The sequence below is a fragment of the Cervus canadensis genome, chromosome 23 (genome assembly GCF_019320065.1).
Source record: "Cervus canadensis isolate Bull #8, Minnesota chromosome 23, ASM1932006v1, whole genome shotgun sequence".
NCBI classification, from domain to species: Eukaryota; Metazoa; Chordata; class Mammalia; order Artiodactyla; family Cervidae; genus Cervus; species Cervus canadensis.
In genome coordinates, this window is record NC_057408.1 from 49,464,819 (window position 1) to 49,479,692 (window position 14,874).

General features: G+C 41.7%; 1 protein-coding gene across 1 annotated transcript in view; it reads right to left on the reverse strand.

Moving 5' to 3' along the window:
• GREB1L (GREB1 like retinoic acid receptor coactivator) overlaps positions 1 to 14,874 on the reverse strand; it is a 244,611-nt gene that overhangs the window by 50,647 nt on the left and 179,090 nt on the right. Inside the window, exons 9-16 of the mRNA XM_043444069.1 lie at positions 13,691 to 13,807; positions 12,971 to 13,090; positions 11,812 to 11,949; positions 10,076 to 10,261; positions 5,379 to 5,705; positions 4,115 to 4,243; positions 3,434 to 3,568; positions 598 to 795 (exon numbers count right to left, since the gene is read on the reverse strand). Coding sequence (XP_043300004.1) covers positions 598 to 795; positions 3,434 to 3,568; positions 4,115 to 4,243; positions 5,379 to 5,705; positions 10,076 to 10,261; positions 11,812 to 11,949; positions 12,971 to 13,090; positions 13,691 to 13,807 — 1,350 coding nt within the window. The remainder of the gene's footprint in view (positions 1 to 597; positions 796 to 3,433; positions 3,569 to 4,114; positions 4,244 to 5,378; positions 5,706 to 10,075; positions 10,262 to 11,811; positions 11,950 to 12,970; positions 13,091 to 13,690; positions 13,808 to 14,874) is intronic.

A 14,874-nucleotide genomic window follows, 5' to 3' on the forward strand; every position in this document is an offset into this window, starting at 1 on the left:
TTACCACGGACTACTAAAATATTTGCTCCTTTTTACATTTTCTGGAAAAAAATTTTTTTTCCTTCTCGGCTTATTCTCTTAGGAGATGACTCTCTCCTAAGGTCATCAGGAGAAATTCTAACTTTGAATTTTTAAAATGAGGTTTCTCATTGCTGACACAGGGCGGGGTAGTGTTCTGGTTTCTAGGTTGAAAACATGCTGGTAGTGTGCTAAATGTATAATAAAAGTCCTCAGCGATAGAAAGAGTTCAGGTAGCTCAGACCCCACCACCCCAAGCAGGGTTATCTTTGCCCTGAGGGAATTTCTCTTCATAAATGAATGTCCAGCTTCCAGGCCACTGATGAAATCACAGATTTAACAGAATCGGGCAAACATGCATATCAATTTACCCTTGACCTAGGAGGGACAAGGTCAGAGTACTTTGAGGACATACTTACATATGAATTTAAAGTAATATTTAAAGTACTCCTGTGATATTTATTACTGTAAACAAAAAGACGGAAGTGCCCTAAAAATGTTTGGATTAAGCCAAAGGAAAAAGCAGAGTGAATCTAAGACTGGATCTAGGTAGGGCCCTCCTTGAAAGCTCCATCTTACCTGATTGTCGAATCCGTTGAAGAGTTTGCTGCACCAGGACTTCTGACCTTGGGACAATGATGATGAAGTCCACTTTGCTGAAGTGGCCAAGGTCCAGGCTCTGGCTGCCGCTGTCCGCAATAGCACACACCTGGGACAAGAGTTTTCTGGCAACTGTGAGCTGTGGCTGATAAATCTGGAAGGTTTCATTCCCTAAATCTAAAATGTGAAAAAGTCATAAAAACACGATTAATTCACTTCTGTGATGGCCTCTATGAATCTATACAGGGACAAGTAATACACCCAGTGTAAAGTGATGCTCTGTCACCAAGAACCTTCACTTCCTACCCTCTCTCTCTATTGACTTTTAACAGATTGCCCACTTTCCCTGACAACTCAGCTGAAAGGATGTGCTCAAAAGTGAATGTGCCAATTTCACAAATGTATTATTGTAAAATCGATCATCTCACAAAGTACAAGCTCAGCACCCCTCCCTTGCCCAGAAACAAGGCCGACAGACCACATCCTTGCAGCTGGAGCCAGGACTCATCTCTGGAAAGGGGACAAGCTTCCTGGTTTCTTTAGGACTGTCAGCACAGGTCAGGTGCCCGAGCCCAGACCCAGAACAGAGGCAATGCCATAACCATAATCTTGCTGAGTTCCTTTGAGCTTTTCTGGATGGCACTGCAGTAAACACTGTCTCTCCAGCAAGTCAGTTGCAACATGGTTTGAAATTCTCCTCCCCATGACACTAACTTCACCTTTCTTTCCACTTAACTCCACTTTGCCAGTGTGTGTGACCTGGCAGGTCTGGGTGCCTGTGGTCAACTCTGGTGCTGACGCCTGTACTATCTGAAGAGACCTGATTCATGACACATCCAGCTGGCTGCTCAACAGGTGACATACTAGAAAAACATTGCCCAGATACTTTAAACATGCCAGTAGCTTTTTATTACAAGTTACGACCAAGTGATCAATCTCTTATACGTGCGTGCGTTCACACAGACACGAGAAATAGGGTTAGTTGGCTAAACACCTGAGCAGGAAACATTAAATGCTTCTTGAAAGGACTGCTTTTTATTAGGAACACATGTGGAAGTCTGAGCGGCACACACAAGGGCCCAATTAACCTGTGCTAATAAATATTTTTTAAAACCAAGCTGCAATACAGCCCAGGCAAAGACAGTGGTCACATGACCACCAGCCACCATGGAACCCTGACAGTGAGTGGGTCTCCCTACTGGCTGAGACAACCCACTAGAAAAGCCCCAAACTGCAACTTTTAAGAACAGCCCATGTATTTTTTGACCCACAAAGGTAATCAATCAAAATAAAAAATCCATCTTTGGATAGTTAGTCTGTTATATTTTTCATTTCACAGGTTAGACAGCTGGGGACTAAAAGAGGAGGCATAACTTTGTAGACTTGAACTTAGCAAATTTTGAAGTTGGAGGAAAGCTAAAAATATGTTTAAGCAGTGTTTCTTTTCTTTTTCATCATTAAAATCTCTTATTTATTTATTGTGTATTTTAGGCAATGTTTCTTAAACAGGGAATCAAGGGTGTGAATATGGGAATCTGTAAGTATTCTGAGAATTTTAAAATTCTAACTTGGTTCACATAATACATTTTAGATTATGTGGATGATTACTTTACCACCATATACTGTCCAGGAGTCAAAAATCTTTATTGCCTTCAAATTCATTTTTATGCCTGGGGTGATGCCAAGCCACGCTCCTTTTCCTATTGTGGTCATCCTAATGCCTGAAGGATGCATTCCCACCAAGCATTAATAGAAGCCAAAAAGCTGTCAGCAGCTGCTCATACGGATCTGTTTCATATCCATCCTTCTGTTCTTTGTTCTGTCCTTTTTGACACTGTCCCTATCAAATAGGGACTTAGGGAAGGAATCTGAACCTAACGGAATCCAACCTAGAGATCCAACTCCTCACCCTGGTCCCACCGTCCCCCTTGGCATCCTGCAAGTCCGCTGTAGGACACACGATGTGTCAGTGTTTCTGCTCCAGCTTCCAGGAAGGCCTCACTAACCCTGAGATTGTGTGCTTGCTAAGTCGCTTCAGTCGCGTCCGACTCTTTGTGACTCTATGGACCGTAGCCCGCCAGGCTCCTTTGTCCTTGGATTCTCCAGGGAAGAATACTGGAGTGGGTTGCCATGTCCTCCTCCAGGGAATCTTCCCAACCCAGGGATCAAACCTGCACTTCTTATGTCTCCTGCATTGGCAGGCAAGTTCTTTACCACTAGCACCATCAGGGAAGCCCTGAGATTATGTGTGTTTTACATATTGGAAGGTAAGTGCAGGCAGTGGAGAGCCAGAGGCCCAGGCCAGACTTTTGTCCAGATTCTTTCAGGCAGTTCTCTAAAGCCCTGTGTGAGCACCAAGAGCTGGTGGGCCCAGCTATGGAGCTAAGGAAGGTACACCAAGGACCCCAGAATCTTGTGAGGGGAAAAAAAGAGAGAGCAGTACTGTTTAAAATAAAATCTTTGACCTAATTCTAGGTGACATTTACTAAGAACAAAGGCATCAGACCCAGGCCACAGGGTAAGGGCGAAGGAAATGGCAACCCACTCCACTATTCTTGCCTGGGGAACCCATGGACAGAGGAGCCTGGTGGGCTGCAGTCCATGGGGTCACAAAGAGTCGGACATGACTGAGCATGCATGCACGCACAGGGTAAGGCGTTTTTAACTTGAGCCAGACGTCTCAAGGAGATAATGAGGAAAGACCTGTCACAGTCCATGACTGAAAGACAAGCCCTCAGAACCCTCAGAATGAGTCAGCTTCTATGTCCGTCCTGAGGGAGGGGGGTTCCCTCCTTTTGGCCTGAGGTGACATTACCCAGGTTCTGAGTGGGGATCATAGCAGCGGCCTCTTGAGGCGACACGTATTCGTTCAGATCTCCGTTGAAAGGGGTCACCACACTATCTCCTCGTCTCTGTTGCATTTTGTCTAGCAGCTTGTCTAGGTCATCACCTGTTGCAAAATGGAGGGGAGATGAGGAAGTTACCAGGAAGGATGTGTTTGTATGAGATGTTGGGCAGCTAGGCTGGGTTTCTGTCGAGATCTGCCGGCCATCCTACTTCTCACATCAGAATTCACACTCAGCCACCCCCGTACAAGGGTCCCCGGAGGCACAGCTGCCCTTGTTTGTATCATGCTTTCAGGGAGCAGGCTCTCACATACTATTGCTAATTCTCTCTCAACCCTGTCATACCCAGAGCAGGCAGGATGGGACCACTGCGTCTCCATTTGACATATTAGAAAACTGAGGTCCGGGGAGGCCCGGTGTTGCCCAAGGTCACAAGACAAAACAGTGGCTGAACTGAGGCCTCCCATCCTAGGGCCCGCACCCCTCTGCTGTGTCAGGAACAAAATGCTTAGCAGAAACCATTCCACATGAGGGAACATAAGTCGTCGAGCTTAAGTTCCACTCTCAGCTCTTGGACAGGCTAAGATTTAGATCCAGAAAATCACACAGCTGGGGACCCAGAAGCGTTGCTGAATCCGACAGCCACTCACCTAACGATGTGGTTTTGAAATGCGATGCCAGGAAACTGACCTTTCCCGTGATGAGTTCATAACTAATTTCTTTCAAAAACTCACTTGTGGTGAGCATGCTCTCTGCCAGAGCCCTGGACTGGTGCTGACCTGCAGAACAGAGGGAGAGATGACGTGCCAGTGGACAAATGCTCACCGGGACATGATTTATAATAAAACAGCCAGAACTGAAAATGCAACCAGAGTCTGTGCCTAGAGAGACTTGGAAAAGGAAAGTCTGGTGCATCCAAAGGTAATGCTGGTGATTACCCAGCATTTGAAAGGATGATTCCAAAACTTCATTTGAAATGAAGTTTCAAATACAAAGTTAGGTGATTAAGAGAAAAAAATAACATCCCTTATGTGTATAGCAACCACTCCAGTATTCTTGCCTGGAGAATCCCGTGGACAGAGGAGCCTGGCACACAGGCATGCATGTTTGTAACTGGGAAAACATGCCATGGATGTGTTTAAAGAAGAGAGGGATGTGAAAAAGCTTTAAAACATTGTCTGCGTGGCTATTATGAATATCAGCCTTAAAAAAATGTAAACTTATGTTGTTTTTTTAACAAATGAAAATTAGAAAAAATGAATGTGTTACACTTTCTGATGAAGCTTGTTGAAAGATACATACATCACAGAGAGATAGGCAGGTGGGTTTCGTCAAAGCAAGGAGGCTTGGCCCCTTTGTTAGGAAGATGTGAGAGCCATTCACAGAGAGGAGAAAAGCAAAATTTAGTCCAAATGGCAACTCAGGATGGCATCTGATAGAAAATCAGCACCAGAATCAAAAACGCATTTTGTAATGTACCAACTTTCTGAAGCTTTTCTTTACGGTCAGTGTTACAGCATTAAATACCCTCTCCGGCAAAGAGGTGAATCTATGAGTTAAGTCCCTGGCAGATAATGATGAACTGGCTTAGGCCACCTGTGGCAGTGGCTTTATCACATGCTAGAGTGGTAACATTTCCAAAACCTTTTAAGGACAGAAGTGACATGAGACAAGGGTATCTGTTACCAGGATGTGCTTTGAAATAATGCTCCCACCACCAGCTGACAGGGATGCTAGCCAAACTGCAGGCTGCAAAAAATCTGATCTGAGGAGCAAAGGAAAAGTTAACTTTAGGAGGAAGAACCCAAGCTGAGGCCCTCGATCAGAGATTAATGGCATGGATTGCTGTAACACTCAGTAAATAGTTTTCAAATGGACAGATGATTGAATGAATAGATTTTAAAAATTACTCACCTAATACGACCACGCAAAACTCATTTCCTCTGATTTTCGAAGCACAAATGGTTACCACATAATCCGGTAGTTTTTGATAGTGCCTCATTTCACTGAGCGTCCTCAAAGTCTCTGAAATGCCCTCTGCCAAAGAGTTCTGGGTCACAATCACATGAACCAGGTCTTGAGACACGCTGGCAATTAATCTAGCCAGCCAGGGGAGTTGTCCTGGTGACACTGGTGTGCACTGAGCACCCATCTGCAGGGCTCGCTCTCTCAGAGTAAATTCCTGCATAGCTTTCAGCATAATTTGTTCAAATTCTTCCCTGAGAGGTATCTGATCAGGACCTAAATTGAAGAGAATTACAGCTAGAATTTTTTTTTTTTAAGATCACAGCTAGAAAAGAGAGACATACACATATACACACAAATACACCAGTATGCTGTGTACTCTGGCTGGCAAGTAAGCTCTTTTTCCTGTAGTGGCCTTAAGTATAGTACATCTACTAATCATTTTTGTGAAACTATCTTCTCTTCTCTGTCTGCCTTAGTATATATTTTTACAATGCAGACTTCTGTTCCTGTTATCTTTAAGAAAAAAGATGTGCTCAGAGAGTATCAGTTCCACTGTATGCCTTGGGAGATGGTCACTGAGGGTGGTAATTTTTTAAATAATATCAGAAATATTATTATATAATATTGTTGTTGTTGTTGAGTTGCTATGTTGTGTTCAACTCTTTGCAACCCCATAGATTGCAGGACACTGAAGGTAGTGTTTTTGTTGACATATTAAACTTGGCATTATGGAAATAGTTAATGACTAATGAGGCAAGACGCTAACCCACTAGTGTGTATAATCAGCTTCAGGCTTCACGCAGTTCTCATTTTATTCATAAATACTTTAGAAAAACATTTTCATGTGTAGCTTCTGTATGAAATTTTGAGAATACTGTCCACAAGGAAAATTAAGTTATTTTTCACTCCCAATTTATATTTAGACAGTTTCACACTTTCCCCAGATAGAGAATGCTCTCATCAGTGAGTTATGTCCCAGAGTTCTGGGGTAAAGATGGCCTTTGGCCCTCCTCTCTGACTGTGGTTATGGCTAAGCTTTCACAGTTGATCCATCCACCCTGGAATTAGGGGTATTTTGTTTCTCTTTAGAAACTCAACTAGGCTTTAGGACAAAATAAGCAAGTCAATGTCTGGCATCCAAGTGACACAAATGAATTCTTACACTTAAGGTGAAACTGTAGGGCTGGGTTCACTGCTGCTACGCAAAACCCCTTCTTCTGTGCAGAACTGAGCTTTGAAACTCAGGCTTCTAAAACGGATCTAGAACCCCTCAGTGTCTGTAATCTGAGATCAAGCAATTGCCTTGGAATCCAGAGTCAAAAGCCCCTTGCAGAAGAAAACAGGGACAAGGGACCTGACTTCTGTATGGGAAGGAGGCACCTGAACGAATCAGAAATCTCTCCTTCCTTTAACAGGGATTTAAGTGGCCTCCCTGACCCTGCCCGTCGTCTCTGGGAAACTAAGAAAGTGAAAGTTTAGTAATGTTTAGGACAAGCAAAATTAAATAAAATGTTATCGTTTTTTTCTTTTTAAATATGTTTTAAAAACAAACAATTTTGGATAACCACAAGTGCACCTGTTGTCTAGCACAGGGAACTCTGCTCAATGTTATACGACAGCCTGGATGGGAGGGGAGTTTGGATGCATGTATTATGTATGGCCGAGTCCCTTTGCTGTCCATCATGTGATTATGCTGTGAAACTGTCACAACATTGTTAGTTGGCTATACCCCAATACAAAATAAAAAGCTAACAAAAAACAATTTTAATTTGGAAAAAAACCCTAGTTTTTTCCAGGATTGGCTGGAGCCAGAGGGAAGTAAAAGAGTGACGTCCTCACAGATTTTTCCCTTCTGTATATAGAAAGAGGGCGAAGAATTGGCAGTGCTTACACTGGCTTTGTGTTTCTGTGTCTTCCCCAATTCTTTACTAGGGGAGACCTTTTTTAATCACCTGGGAACCACCAAAGTTTCTGGTCTTCATTTAACTTTACGGAACTAGCACCATGGTTCGCGGCCATTAAGCACACAGTTAGTAGTGAGCTCAAAGTGCATACAATTGTATTGACTGTATGAGGAGAAGGGAAGGTGGTCGTCTGTTTAAAGATTTCTCCCATCAGAACAAACCACAGTTCAAAAAGCATGTGGCTCTGCCTGCCTCCAGGTGCCTCCTGCTTCTCATGGGCCATCTGAGGAGGCTGGTGAGCAGGTATGTCATAGGACCCACTCCAAACCACAATGGAGTTAACATGTTCTATTAGGCAGCATCATTAATCCCAAACACAAAGGCATTCTGGGAAAATAAAATCTCAAACACATTCATGGCATTCTTGGTTGCCTTAAAATTCACTTCTATAGAGTTTTGATGGAATTACTGTTGATGGAATTGAGAAATGGAAGAAAAAGTATTAAAGTTTAAATGAAGTAAGAGACTTTTTTTAAGAATAAATTGCCTTGTTTCCAATCACCTCCCGTCATTTCTTCATCCTTAGCCTTTATGGCTAAATTGCAGGAGCCTTTTTTCCACTTGATTATGGTCATTTTTTCCCCCTTCAAGTACTGATCTCCAGTTACTCAGCCCAGACAACAGGGCTGAAGACTTTTCAGTTAGAGCTGCCATAATAGGACAGAACAAGGTTCCAACCGACTCAGGGTCCTCCAAGACTCTGGATTTGCTGATTTCATCATCTACTTCAAAAGACTTTCAAATTGTGAAATAACTGAGACTTATTTTTTAAAAAGTGACTGTAGTGGAAGGATCCATTCCTTCTGAAAAATCTTGCTTTTCTTCTTCTCTGTTAACATCAGGTAACTGAGCCATCTGAGTATTAGCCCTGTCCTCTTAGGAGTCTGGATTTATTTTTTTGGATGTCTATGTATAATCTATACAATACGTAAAAATATTCTTGCTGCCTTCTTTGAGACTTTTGAAGGCCAAAAAAAAAAAAAAAAAAAAATTAAGGACTCCAGAAGAGTTAGTTGAGAAGTGATATCTCAATGTTTAAAATCTACATTAAGAAAAAGAAACAGCTATTTATTTAGGACATTGAGAAACATAATTAATTGGTGGCAAGTAAAACTCTGGAGAGAATTGATCCTGAAGGGCAGAGAAGAGTTTTGTCTAATAAAGAGTGTTCTATTTTTTAAGAAAAGAGCTTTTAGTAATTTAAGGGAAGATATTTTGTTTTGACCATGTAGTTCATTTAATTAACTTGGACTTTGACTACTTAAATTGTTACTGAGATTGAAAAAAATGCTATACTGATATGTTTGGTTTACCATAATAGCATTAATTCATGTGGCCTTGTCTTACTGATCCTGGAAGCATCTTGAAGCTCCTTTTTCATCCTGAAATATGGTTGAAAGTCAGTATGTATCAATTAAAATTATGATGTCAAATGTCAGACCCAGGAGATTTTTTATAATTTTGCTACCTGCTAATAAAAATGATCAGCAAGTCCCAGATTTATCATGAAACTGGCTCATGAAATACCTGAAGCCTTACCAAATTTCAAAAGCCCATGTCACGGCAGATCCTATGTCAAGGCTCTTGGGGTACTAAGAGGTATAGCCAAGACTACAAGCTGATGCTCCAAAGGCTGAAGGTGAAGTTTGTGTGTGTGTGTGTGTGTGTGTATGTGTGTGTGAGTGTGTAACATTGTTTAGCATTGTTTAACATGTTTAACAATTGTGTAACATTGTTTAACATGTCTTTTTATCATTTAACACCAAAGTACTTCAAAACATTAAAAAAAATTCACAAGAGTACAGATAACATTTTTAATCTGTAATTTTACACCTCAAACATTTTCCCTAAGTAAATCAGTGGTTTGAAGTCATGGAAAGAGTGTATAATTAGGCTGCATATTAGATGGGCCACTGCAGTTTGCAAAATAAAGGACATTGCAATGTAAATGCTGTGGAGCCACTGCAGTATTGTCAGGGCGCTTGCATACACCCACTATGGGGCTCAGGAGGAGAAACCAAACAGAGGAAGTGAAGGGTTCATGACCTACGTATCCCTTTACCCTAAAGCCCAGAAGACCTTCCAGGGAGTTTCAAGATGCTACCTCAAGGAAGGGAAGCGGTCTGGGACCACATCAAAGGGATGAAGCTAGAGAAGAAAAAAAGAAATGGGTGTAGGGACAGTGGATGAACAAGATAAAAAGGTGGAAAATCAGAAAATAACTGTCTAAGGCAATGGCTACATTTGCATTCCAGATGGGCGCTGCACTTTCAGAAAGGTGGCTTGGCCTGAGTCCCCAAGGGAGGACTTGTCCCACAGCTCTCGGGGACAGTCTGCCATCAGCTGCTTTGGAGATCTTAGATCAACAAGGGACTGGACACTAGGTGGAGCAATTTATCTCTTCTAGAACCCGAAGAAGCAAAGCGAGGAGCAAGGAAGGCTAGGTCTGAGAAATGAGGAGAAAAAAAGTAGGGAAGAGAAGGAAATGAATAGGAAAGAAATGGAGGAAAGGACGAGGAAAAGTCATAGTGAGTGGGGTTGAAGAAAAAGAATGTTAGAAGCGAAAAAGGAGAAGGAAGAAGTGGATAAATGTGAGAAAGTAGGTAAGAAAGGAAAAAAACTATGTTACAAAACAGAATAAAAATCATCACCATCAAACGATTATGGAAAATAGCTTACCCAGCCGTACGAGATACTGTATTGTCAGAAGAATCATGTTTTCCACGCTCAGGAGTTGGCTGCCAGTCAACCCTAATTGTTCCAAATCCTTGTTTTCCAACTGTGGAATTTTGTAGCAGTTCACCAGCAGAGGACTGACAACAATGTCACCAACATTTCCATAGAAATAGGGTAAAGTGCCATAGCCTGCCCCAACAGAAGCAGGTCAATAAAGTTTAACATTTCCTCCTGAGGTCCAACCAGGTATATTTGTTCAACTAGGATCAATGATGCCTACCAAAGTTCCCTGCCCTCTGAATGGCTACCAGACAAATTACTCAAATATATCAATCCTAGAGAATTCACTCGAATGCTCTAAATTCTACCCTTTTATTAAATTAGATGAACAGGAAACAAAATACTCAAATTATATTATATAGGGACATGCTAATTAATATCTCTGCCATAGAGGATTGATGAAAGTTTGCAAAAACATCTCTGTATCCTTTGTAAACCTGCAGGAATAAAATATTTTCAGATAAAATTCCTGATCAGATAAGAAGTCAGAGAACAGACAGACTACCATAACATGCTTACTTCACTTCTTGAGGTTTTCTTTTAAAAAGTTTAAGCTAAACTCATAGATCAACAGCAATATTCTGCCAGTCACAAGTATTAATACTCAGAGGGTCTTACTCTTTGCTCTCTTAGCTATTTTTGTTATGTTCTCTTCCTGAATGTCAATAAAAGTCTCAAATCATCTTAGAAGTAGATAGGACAAAATGTGTTGAAAATACACACAGTGTTGATGGTCTGGTGGAGAGAATATTCCCTCCATGAGTCTTTCGAAAAGGCAGACGCCAAAGAGTCCTAGTTTTACTTATCCTTCCAAGGCTTAGCTGTACTGTGCATGTAACTCGAATGCGCAGTAAGCACTTCCTAACTGTATGGAATGTGAACAACTGGATTTCCCCCAGTGCCTGTAGGTCCAGGGGCCAGCCTGATAAAGAACAGGGCTCAAAGCAAAACCATCCATGTCAGTAGGCTCAAGCCAACTGCAAGAAACAGATAACACCTCACATAGACATACCATAAAGGCCCACTGGGCTTAAACACCCTATCTGTTTAGTCCCAGGGGTAAAGTCAGCAGTCTTCTTCTGGCCTCGGCTAGCCACCACCCCCACTGCCCTGCCCCGGGCAACGAGGGGCCTCTTGATGTAGGTATGAAAGGCACCTCCACTTATCGAGAGCTTAGAAAGGCTCTCAGTCCTACAACTTCCCATGGTTGAGCTCTGCGGCTCTGGGGCCTCTTGGTCCTCCTGAGAGGGGCCTCTTCGCCAGCTCAGCTTGCTCCTTTCTCTGCAGCCTGGCCCCCTCTGCCTGAAATGAGCCCCCCTCAGCTTTGTCCGCTCTCACCCACCCTTCACTTCCCCAGCTGAAAGGTGACCTCTGAGAAGTCTGCTCGGACCCCTCCAAGCAGAGTTAAGCTCCCTCTCCTCTGAGCTCTTGGGAGTTCTTGGCTGTGAACTCTAGACTCCTCCCACTAAACAGTGCTCTTTGTGGGCAGAAAGGCTGCCTTCTTCCTAACTTCTAGTCCCTTGTTTAGTATAGCTTGAAAGAGCTGATCAATAAAAGCTGAAACAATTCATAGAGGCATCAATGAATACATTCATGAATACATGAATAAAGACACATTGAAATGAAGGCGTGCTTCCAGATTCCAGGGGACACAGGCAACTTGGAATTCCTTTCCTTACCTATCAGGATAACTGGTCTAACTCCTGAGTTACTCAGCAGATTTTCAGGAACAATTACAGTTTCCCCTGCAGGAATGGGTCGAGGTTGTAAAATTCCAGTTAATGGGGTCTGTGGAACTGGGGTAGATAAAAGGGACTCTGGAAAAAAAAGTTGTTTGACAAGAAGGATTAGATAGGAAGGCTAAATGAAACAGTTGAAATCAACACAGTGTGACTACCTTTAAATGCATGTTTCATAGGTCTAATGGCTGTTTTATTAAAGATATTCATGCTTACTGTATAAAATAAGAAGTGAGAGGAACAAACAAATATATCAACCAATATCAGATCACCTGGAGATAGCTACTGTTTAACATTTTGGCAGTTTTTCCTTTTAGTTGTTTTCCCATATATAGTATTTTGGATTCTGTTTCGCATTTTATCTTTTCCTGCCCTAGATTATCAAGGCATATCTAGTCATTACAGAAAATGTGAAAAGTATAGAAAAATGAGAATAGGGATAAATTCATCATTAGTCAGTATACCTAGAGGCAATCACAGTACCATGTTGGCATAATTCTTTTTGTATGTATCATTTCTACATAGCCTTTAGAATTACTTTTTAAGCAAACAAATTTTTAAATAACCCCATGTCCTAGAATTGGTATGTTTACATTTGTCTGTGTTTTATACAGCAAGGTAGATGGGCATTTGAACATTTTAACTGGAGGCATCAAATGGCCACAGTTGGGTATTATAAGGGAGAATCAGTTGGATTTCAGGATTCTAGTCACAGACTGAACCGTTCAATTCAGAAACAGTCAGTATAGGTCATGTAAGGAACCAGATCACAGGAGAAGACATCTAACACCCCTGCTGGTAGTGCACGTTCAGTGATGCTCTGTGACGGCGGACTGGTAGCCTCATGCCCTCTGTAAAGAATGGTGTATGGATACTATGGGATACAACAAAGCCAGATGGTAACTCAAGGTCTTTCATGATGGCACATGTGCTTGTTTGGATGGCAGATATGATGGGGACAAAATATCAGCTGCTAGAATGCTGGACGCAAGAGTTGGTAAAGGAAATTTATCTTCCAGGGTTCATGGAAAGAACAAGATTAGGAGATACCTCTGCTAATTTAAGGAAACTTAAAATCCATCTTCTGTTGAAATCTTACCAGTTCTTGAAAGAGGGCGAACTGTAGGAATAGGTACAACTAAACCAGGTTGGGGGATGGGTGACCCAGGATACCATCCTCGGTGTCGCTTCTTTGGTGGCCCAGAAATGAACATGGTAGCTGAACACAAAGAGAAAGATGAGGCTTGTCCTTAGTGACGGAAGAAAGGAAAGAAGTCAAAGTAACAAAGGACCTTTACCGATTATACTCAGAAAGTCGAAGTCACTTTTCTAGAGGTAAAGATAAAATTAGAAAAAGTCACATACTTATAATACCATCTAACAACTGCAGGCTGTTTTATGATGTATCGTTTTACCCAAATTATTTCATCTGATTCTATCAACAACTCCATGAAGTTGTAGGATAACTACACTGTTATACCCATTTCACAGTGAGTGAAAGGCTCACATTTACCCAAAGTCACATAGCAGAGATGAACTTTGAACCCTGTAATTTGGTCATCAAAGCCCATGACTTTTAAAGATACACCTTATATATTTGCTTCAATGTTATTTCCTAGGTAGGCCCATCCTTGTAGAATTACCAAGACACGCAACTGTAATTGTTCATACTAATCATAAACTTTCAAAATATTGCATGAGAAGCTAAGGGAAAACTGGGAGTGCCCTGCCAGACAGTTCATCATTATTCCAAACTCTTTGGAGCACTTCTTCCATAACTGAGTTGCATTATTTCAAAACTCTAAGATGGGTATTATACCTTGGTCTCCCGAGGCAAAGCTAGGTCTTGGTGACAACGAGTAATTCCCTGGGCGGGCGGGCGTGGAGCTAGACGCACTGCTCTTTCCTCCATGGCTACTGTTTCCATTAGCAGCATCTGTGGTACAAAAGAGGAGCCACTCAGAACAGAGTCTGAGCAGGACACTGCTTTCTGTGACGCTGCAACCGTACAACAAGCCACACAGCCTAGGATTCAAAGACTTCCCACTGACAGGACAGCTCAGCTGCGCAAAGCCAACTACAACCATCAGAGTGGACCTTCAGTAACGGGAAACATCACCCCAAATAATTTTCCAGAACCCTAAACGATCTTTTTTATTTATTTATTTTTTTGGCTGTGGGGCATGCGGGATCTTAGTTCCCCAACCAGGGATGGAACCCATGCCCCCTGCAGTAGAAGCGCCGAGTCTTAACCACTGAACCGCCAGAGAAGTCCCCCCAAGAGATCTTTTAGAATCATTTTCAGTGACGTCTTTGGAGACGGTGGGTGGAAAGAAAACTTTTAAAAAGACTTTTATCATGGAAATTTTCAAACATATATAGAGAAAATAGTATATGAACTAGGTACCCACCACCCAGCTTCAACATTTATCAAGGTATGCCCAAGCCTGTTTTATTTATATTCCCTCTCTCTCTCCCCCACCCCACATGTGTACATATGGGCTCTGGATTATTCTGAAGCAAACTCATTTATCATATCAGTTCATCTATAAATACTTTTGTAGTGTTTCTAAAAGGACTCTTAAAAAAAACACAACTCTGATATTGCTTTATACTTAAAGCTCAAAATAATCAATAATTTCTTAATATTAAATATCCCATCAGTATTCAAATTTCCCCCAGTGATCTCAGAAATGGCTTTTTACACTTCTTATTCAAACTGGGGTTCTAAAAATATCCACACATTGAATTTAGTTGCTCTGTCCCTTAAACCTCTTTTAATCTATAAGAGTCTCCTTTCTCTTTTCTTTTTTTTGCTTTTCCTTCAAGACTTTTTTACATTTATTTTTATTAGAGTATAATTGCTCTACAATGTTATGCTAGTTTCTACTGTTCAGGCGATAAATATGTATACATATATCCTCTCTGTTTTGGATTGCCTTCCCATTTAGGTCTACACAGAGCATTGAGAAGAGTTCCCTATGCTATACAGTGGGTTTTCAT